Source organism: Mus caroli, chromosome 10 (assembly GCF_900094665.2).
Source record: "Mus caroli chromosome 10, CAROLI_EIJ_v1.1, whole genome shotgun sequence".
Taxonomy (NCBI): Eukaryota; Metazoa; Chordata; class Mammalia; order Rodentia; family Muridae; genus Mus; species Mus caroli.
The window spans coordinates 114,260,668-114,269,373 of record NC_034579.1 but is presented as its reverse complement, the minus strand read 5'-3'; the positions used below and the strand labels follow the sequence as shown (position 1 = coordinate 114,269,373).

General features: G+C 46.4%; 1 protein-coding gene across 1 annotated transcript in view; it reads right to left on the bottom strand.

The window, feature by feature from the left end:
- C10H12orf56 (chromosome 10 C12orf56 homolog) overlaps positions 1 to 4,042 on the bottom strand; it is a 52,964-nt gene extending 48,922 nt beyond the window's left edge. The window contains exon 1 of the mRNA XM_021174785.2: positions 3,598 to 4,042. Within this exon, the coding sequence (XP_021030444.1) occupies positions 3,598 to 3,849 (252 nt within the window). The 5' untranslated portion in view covers positions 3,850 to 4,042. The remainder of the gene's footprint in view (positions 1 to 3,597) is intronic.
- Between the last annotated feature and the right edge of the window lie 4,664 nt (positions 4,043 to 8,706).

Sequence of the window (8,706 nt, the reverse complement as noted above, 5' to 3'; positions counted from 1 at the left end):
AGTAACTTTTGTGTATGTACCTAGCTGTACTATAAGTAGTTGGTTTGTATGAGATGGTTAAAAAGGCCAAAGATAAAAAGATTTTTTTTTCCTTTTCTTTCTGTCTATGAAGTTGCTGTTTATTTTTTTTTGGCCTGTTTGATGTATGTGTGAAACAATGTCCAACAATAAACCGGAATTTTATTTAAAAAAAAAAAAAAAAAAAAAAGAAGGAGACCGGGGCATTCGTGCTTGGCACGCTATTTCTCATGCGGAATAATCTCATCAGCTCCCCCACTGGAAACGCTGTGTGGCCGGTGTAACACACGGCCACAGCCCCCCTGGCATTGAGCAACAAGGATTTACTTTCCTTAGGCTCTGGAGGTGAGAAGTCCAGTCAGGAGGCCTGGCCTTGGGGGATCAGTGGGAGGGAGCTCAGTGGACCAGCACTTGCCTGAGATATACAAGGCCTGCATCTCAGTTCCCAGCAACGCAGAACAAAAACAGACACAGGAGTGGGTGTTGCTGAGCTCAGCCAGACCAGCTACTAGAGGTTCCCTAGGAAAGTCTGTGTCCTTGACAGCTCCAGCACCTGGATGCTGCCTTCCTTTCCTTTCTCTTGCTCCAGACTCTTGCTTCCTTTGACACGAACAATGGCTGGCTCCATCTTTCTCATGCTGCCTCTCCCTATTTTACTTGCCCTGGGCCTACCAGGATACTACTAATTAATTCAATTTTACTTATTTACTTTTTAAAGGAGTGATTTGGTTTAATTATGTGTATATGGAGGAGGAAGGGGATGTGAACGTGAGTGTAGGTACCAAGGAAGGCAGGTTTCAGGTCCCCTGGTGCTGGAGTTAACAGGAGGCTGTGAAGCACGGGATGTGGGTGTTGGGAACTGAACTTGAGTTCCTCTGTAAGAACATTAAGCACTCTGAATTGATGAGCCATCTCTACAGCCCCTGTTTATTAACGTTTTCCTGGTCTTCCCAGGCTGGCCCCAAACTCATGTCCTCTGCCTCTACCTCTTGAGAGCTGAGGTGAAGACATGGGCCACCAGGCCCAGTTCACACGCCTCCTTTACTTAAGTCCATTAAGTGGCATTCGTAATTTCCCTTGTGATATAACATAGTCACAAATTCCAGGGGTTTGGAGCCTTCCAAAGCTAACCTACATTTTGCAAGATGGACCATAAACCTAGTAACAATATTTAAATCTTATATTTGTGCAGAACATTTATAGATATTACATATTCTTCTCGTGTTGTTTGTTTGTTTGGGGGGAGTTGTTTCATTTTGCTTGCAAAACAGGAGGTTGAATTTAGTCATCATGCATTAATATTCTTCTGCATATTCAACAGATAGGTGTTGGTGGTGCACACCTTTAGTCCCAGCACTCAGGAGGCAGAGGCAGGCAGGATTTCTGAGTTCGAGGCCAGCCTGGTCTACAGCATGAGTTCCAGTACAGCCAGGGCTATACAGAGAAACTTGTCTCCAAAAAAAAAAACACAGCTGAATGGAAAAGTATTGGCTCAGGACCCCCAAGACCAAGTTCTCTGCACAAAAGAGATTTGTCCCAGAGGGACAGAGGGTGGGGATAAGGAACAGAGATAGGTGATGGAGGAAGAGGGGGAAAGACCAAAGAAGGGGGGGTACAGGCAAGGGAAAGGGGAAGGGGTATTTGTCCCAGAGTGGGGCAAAGGACTGCCTCTGGATAGAGGGGAGAGAGGTGTGGCCCAAGGGCAAACGGTGGTTTATAAGGTAAAATAGGGAACCCCATGTTAGGATAAGGTATCTCCTTTTAATTGAGCATGTTAATTAGGTGAGCTAAAGCTACTTTAATTTAGCTGGACCTTGGTAGTCAGCCTCAGTAGGAGGAATTGGCCAAATAGGGAAGTGGCGTTGGGGGTTTAGGAATGTAATCTAATGTTTTGTTGTGGTGGTGGTGGTGGTTTTGTTTTTGTTGTTTTTTTGTCAGACAGAGGGAATCGGGGGAGAAGGGCAAAGCCTGCCAGAGCCATGCTTGCCACACACAGGCTGGCCAGAGTCTCTTCAACAACAAAAAACTCTCCTGAATTCCTGAAAGGCAAATCAGTCCATAAAGCATGAGTAGTTATAGAATTTCTTTTCACAGAACTGATTCTGGGTTTTGGGACCCTAAGGAGTATGTATTACTGCGCTGCTCTCTCTCTGACACCTTAAAGTAGGATATACAGCCACCAACAGACTGTGTCTGTTGGGGAAGAATAGCAATATCAAAAAATCATCACAGTTTTGTCAAAACAACAAATATTTACACCGAAGACGCTAAAAATTGCTGGGTGCAAAAAGCTTCCTAGCACATTTGCACAGACTGCAAGGCCGCACAGGATTCTGGGATGCACGTGCACACACTGCAGTTTATTTATATGGCAATTTATTTCTAATTAGTTCAAAAGAGTGGAAATAATGGCAAGGGTTTACTTCTTTTACTCAAAGAAAAAAGAAAGGAGAGGAAAGGGAAGGAAAAGAGAGCGGGCCAGCTGGCTCAGCAGCTCAGGGAGCTGCTTGCTTAATGCCAAGCCTCAACACCTGCGTTCAAGTTCCAAGACCCACAAACTGAGAGAACTGACTTACACAAACTCCTCAGACCTCCACATTCTCACCATGACACACACACACTCACAAAGATACACGTGCACACAAAATAAAAAGTGTAATAAAAGTTTCAAAGAAACAAAGTTAGCCACAGCTGACATCTGAGTAGAATTTAAAAAAAAAAAAACCAACTTATTTAATTATATTTCTTTCTTATAAATGTGTTAAAGCCAAGTTACTGTTCTGTGGGCAAAACAGCTTCATCAACAGCCTTGCCAACTACTCCCATGGGGACACAGACTTAGGCAAGCGAGAGTAAAGGCTAGACACAAGTCCCAAAGGAGCTAGGAACACCTGGAAAGCAGCTCAGACAAAGAGACCTGGAGGCAATCAATAAAAGGAGAAACAGGAGAGGAGGCTGTGCCTCCAATCAGCTGCTGCGTCTTAAAACCAATCTATTCCAAGAGGAGAGGGAAACAGTGGCTACTCTAAAACCCAGGGCAAGACTGTATCTCTTGAGACTCAGTCCTGATGACACTCCTTCCAGGAAGCTTCCCCACTCCGTTTGGATTAAGTGGCCAGCCTGAAAGACGCACGAATCCTGTGCACATCACGCAAATTATTCGCTCACGCACTTCTGGACCGACATGTGGACCACACATGAGCGGCAAGAAAGTAAACAAAGCGTGGCGGCGTTTGCTTGCACAGGTGTGGTCTCCTGTTCCTCCCGCACAAGCTGCAGAAGAGGTGCAGCACGGTACCCGCACAGAGTAGGTGCTTAATGAACAAGAGGCTTGTCACTATAGCGGGACAGGTTGTCAAACTTGTTGCCCAATGTTGGGAGCAGAGGGTAAACAGGAGGAGAACGGGAGAACTTGTTTATTTGAAATTCTACATCAAACCCCAGCTTTTCCACGCAGCTGCTTTCACTGACAAGAAATGGGGAAGTCCGGGGCGGGATGGGGAAGGTGTTCCTCCTTTCTCCATCGCCGGAGGGGGATGCGAGAGTTTAGGAAGGAGCCTGCCCGCCCGCGATCCTCACCAGGTCAATGGCCACGACGTCCCGCAAAGCCACTACCCGCCGGATGGACTTGGGCGGGTTCTCGGTCAGGTAGATGAGCCGGTCGCTGAGTACCACGTACTTGAACGTGTGCTTCTCGGCGTCCGACACCACGATGCACGGTTCGTAGGCGCGGACCGCGTCGTAAACCTCCGGAGGCAGGTGCCGCCGCAGGAACGCGTCCAGACGGCTGTTCGTGCGCCCGGGGAAGCCGGATCGCGCGGGGCTGGCCATGCGACACCCGCGGCCAGGCAGAGTATCCTGGGTGGCTGCGACTCCACGACACCCAGTGGAACCCGCGCGCGCCACAAAGCCGCACGCCTGCCACCTCTGCCACCAGCGCGTCCGGGCGTCCAGAGCGGGACCTTGCTTCAGGAACCCGCTCCGGAGTCGGGTTCCCCGAGCCCCCTGCCCCGCCCGGTCCCGCCCCTAAACTTCGTCCTCACCTACACAGCGATGGGCGGAGCAAGACTAAAGTGTTGATTGACAAGGAGAAGTACTCAAGGGTCTGGGAAGAAATAGGGCCCCTTTTCAGCTACTGAGCCACAAGGTCCCATAAAAACTCCACTGATAACGGAGGCCGGTTTGAATCTGATTTTCTATTAAAGAGAAACTTGAAACCGATGGGATTTTGCCGAGTTGAGAATCCTATAATTACCATAACACTGCCTGCTGTGACTTTCAAGCTTTGTCTTAGAGGCAGGAGTCTCCAAAGACAAACTGTTTCGGTAACTCAAGCCATACAAGCCGTGCGTCTGTGTCCCCCATGCCTAGAACGATGCGGAAAATGAATGCCAGGTGGGAGGGCCCTCTGGAAGCTGATGGGTTGAAGGATGTGATTATGTAACCTTAGAGATGCAGAGCAATAGAGGGGTTGCTTCACGTTTGCGAGCTGCCAGGAATAACGCGGTATGTTCGTTTGGCGTGCTGGGAAGCACAATAGAAACTTGACCTAGGTGTGCGCTTCCATTTTTATTTCAAACCCCGGAAAACCCATCTTTCTCCCCCTTCCCACTTATATAAAGACCTGAGGATGGAGCTGGCCCACATTTGTAGGTCCAGGATTCCAGAGACAGGCCTGAGGACAAGCCATAAACCGGAGGTGTACCTTTGTTAATCTAGTGAGTTCTGGGATGCACAGCAAAACCCTGTCTCAAAAGTAAATTCATGGAGATGATACAACGAAACTATATTATTCCTCTATTTGCTAACAGACCTCAATAAAATCTGATGTTCCTTTCTGTGATCTATAGTCTCCCTTTTCATACTTTACTATTATGAGCTGAATATTGTAAACAATTCCAAATTCATCATGGGAGAAGAGCATAGATGTGTCTCAGTATACAACCAGGTATGGTGATCAACTCACACAGCAGGGAAAGAGTATTTAAGCCTAGTTAAACAGAAGTCATTGTTTCTTTTCTTAGCATGTAATTGCTCGGAGTGGGGAAGAAGTGCCACCTGCTGGCAGAATCTCAAATGGCCTAGCACTCAGTGTCCCCAGAATCTGCTCTGTCTGACTCCTCAGTCGATAGATAAAAAATTGACTCTCACCATGGTTACAAACTTTGCTGGTAAAGGACCTTTGCCACTTTAAGCCAGTAGAAAGGCAAGGACCCTCAACTCTGCCTGATAGTTACCCTCACAGCAGCTCAGTGACAAATAACAGTAACTGTGACATCAGAGGTAGAAAGTGACTTCAGACCACTCACTGTTCTGTCTCTGGGTTTCTGGTTTTATACCCACTTCCTGGGACCAAGACAAACAGAATGCCCGGAGCATTCCAGAAATGGTATTGCACTTGCTGTGGGTGCTTAAAAGCCCATTGAAAAACAACCAGCTTTTGGTGACCAAGACACCAACCTTAATCTTAAGATGAAGAACAAGACAAAGGTACTGATGACCTCATCTAAGCTTGGCGACTCACAGAGAAGACAGTGTCATGGTTTCCAGGTTCTCCATGTTCCACTCCGTTGCCAGGGAAACAGCAAAGTTCAGATGGCAAGGATGAGATTAACCAAGTGCAAAGGAAAAATTGCTGAATTTGGAGCCGGGGATGGGGGGGGCGGGGTGTATTGGATTAGTACTAATACCACTGTTCACTATCTGTGAAAGTTTTAGAGGAAAAAATATATCACTTCTCCTTCCTGAGCCTAAGGCTCATCATATGTAGAATGCAACTACTCACATGTGCCTGGCCTACCAAAGAAAGCAGAAGTGAGGGCTAGAGAGTACCCAGCCTGCCAAAGAGCAGGAGTGAGGGCCAGAGAGTAGTATAGACACAGAAGTGTTCTTGTTCCCCAGTTTTTCAAATCCCTCCAGAGTAGCTAACCCATATACACCCGAGATTAGGATTCACTCCTTGTCTTCTGAGCCTGTCCAAACTCTAGAAACTTTCAGCACAATAGATTCTGAGTGATCAAGCATTTGATAACCATTTCCACCGAGAGAATGGAGGGTTCCTTGGGTGGTGCTAAGCTCAAAAGGCAGGACCTCGACGTCCATCGGAACGGAGCGGTACGTCTTGAGTCCAGGGTTAGTAGCCTGAATTAATTTGAAAGAATCGGATTTGTGAGCACAAGGTTAACGCAGGCAAACTGGGTTCACGCTGTAGTCCTCCAACTCGGTTGTAAATGACCTTGAAAATCTCAGTGTTAAAGCCTAGGTGAAATTTGAAGCTAGGTGACTGTCACCTGGCTAGCCTGCCATGATAAGAAAACTTTCTCATGCCCAGGTTGATTCCATATTCTGTTATGTTCTGTGCCCTTGGGAACCAATCCCGATAGAAGCCAGTAGAACTGCTTTTGTATCCATAATAAGATTAGACCACAATCAACCACCCAGCAGTACTTCCTGCACCTTAGTATAAGCTTGTATGGTATTTGCTTTTATAAGCTGTCCCTGGGATGGACCCCAAATAAGAGAGACTCCTGTACCAATATAAGAAACTTTGTAATAAGACTTCCATTTTGAGTAGTGATTAAGTAAAGATTAAATTCCCAAGACCTCCCTGGGAATTAACACCCTACTTGGCAGAAAGAGACATGTACGTGGGTAGCTGACATCCTGGTTGGCAAATTAAGACATGAATGTTAGGGCTGGTGAGATGGCTCAGTGGGTAAGAGCACCCAACTGCTCTTCTGAAGGTCCGGAGTTCAAATCCCAGCAACCACATGGTGGCTCACAACCATCCGTAACGAGATCTGACTCCCTCTTCTAGAGTGTCTGAAGACAGCTACAGTGTACTTACATATAAATAAATAAATAAATCTTTAAAAACAAACAAACAAACAAAAGACATGAATGTTAGACAAGTTGAGTCCCTTGCCACAGTTGAACACCCCAACCAATGGGATCAGGATAAGTGTACAACAACCACAGGTTCCTAAGGAAAGGAAATCCCCCTATTTCTAAACCCTGATTGGTGGAATGACTTAGCATAGATGTTTGTAGATCTCAGGCTTTAAAAGCCCTGTAGGATCTTATCTGGTCACAGTTCAGTTCCCAAATCTGGACTATGGCCCTGATTGATCATTCCTGGGGCATTTGCTCAATAAACTATCCCTGTCCTACTGAGATTGGTGTTTGTATGTTTTGTGAGGTGATTCGTGGACCACACACACACACACACACTCAACACCTCAGTTTCCCTGTCTGTGAATGAGAGCAAAGGCTCCAATACCAAAGTGCCATCGTGACCAGCAATGCTTGACACGAATTTAGAGAGAGAGTCAAGGCTGTGTAAAAGAGTTTGACAGCATGAGCGAGACTCTGGATTTGATTCAAAAGAAGTAGCAAGGTCAAGAGATGAAAGAGCAGGCATAATGGCATGTGCCTGTAATCATCCACTGCCTATACTTGGTAGGCAGAGGATTGCTACAAACTCAAGACCAGCCTGGCCTACAGAAAGAGACTGTCTCAAGAAAACACAGCAAGGAAACAAACAAACAAAGACAAAAGATCGGGTGCCATCCAGGTGCAGTGCCCCATGCCTTTAATCTCAACACTCAAGAGACAGTGGCAGGCAGATTTCTGTGAGTTCAAGACTGGGCCTGGTCTACATACTATGTACTGAGTTCTAGGAAAGCCAGGTTTACACAGAGAGACCCTGTCTCTAAAATGCACACACATACACATACAGAGAGAGAGAGAGAGAGACAGAGACAGAGAGAGACAGAGAGACAGAGAGAGAACAGAAAGGCAAACACCTAACAATAAATACTATTTGAAACAAGTGCTAGCGCAATGGCTCAGCAGTAAAGAGCACTTGTCACAAAATCATGAAGACCAGAGTTCAGAGACCAACATTAACACACAGCAGGATTCCCACAAATTCCTGTAGCTCCCCGTTCCAAGGGATCTGACATCCTCCTCTGGTCTGAGCACATACAGACGAAGGCTCAGGCACCATGCACAGGCATGGCAGGAAATCTTAAGTAGAGTAACTTCCACAGACACGTGATGCTGTCCTGTCAGTATCCCCTTCCTTACAAAGTATCAAGTTGAAGTTACTCCTGGAGTACTGTGCGGCTGACCCTTTTGGTCCCTTGTCTGTGTGGAACGGGTCTTTGGTCACAGGTGGGCAAGGAGTCGATGGGAATTGACAGACAGACTCGACGTGAGGGAGTCTGCATCTGAATATAATTTGTCAAATCAGCATCAAACGTTTTATACAGAAGAAAATAGGGAAGTTGGGTGACACACCGGCAAGGTACAAAGAGGTTACTGGATTCTTACACAAAACAGAAGAATGCAAACACAGAAGAACTGTCAGGAACCAAATGGGATAAAATTCAGTGTTAAAAACTGGGATCAAAAACAGCTCCACCTCAGGTCCACTTAATCTTAGAAGCCAGGGGCAAGAGCTTCGTGCCCTTGCCATAGTTAATTGGACTATTGTATAGTCCACCTTCCCCCTAGGCCATTGTAAATACTTGTGTATGGGTGTAACTCAGCTATCTATAGTTCTAAGTATCTACTCTGGTTCCTCTTTAGGTCACAAACTTCCTTCTTCCTAGATAATGGTAAATTCCTGTGTAGGGCAGTGACTTAGCTATCCATGCCCAGGGTCGGATCAAGGACTGCCTAGAA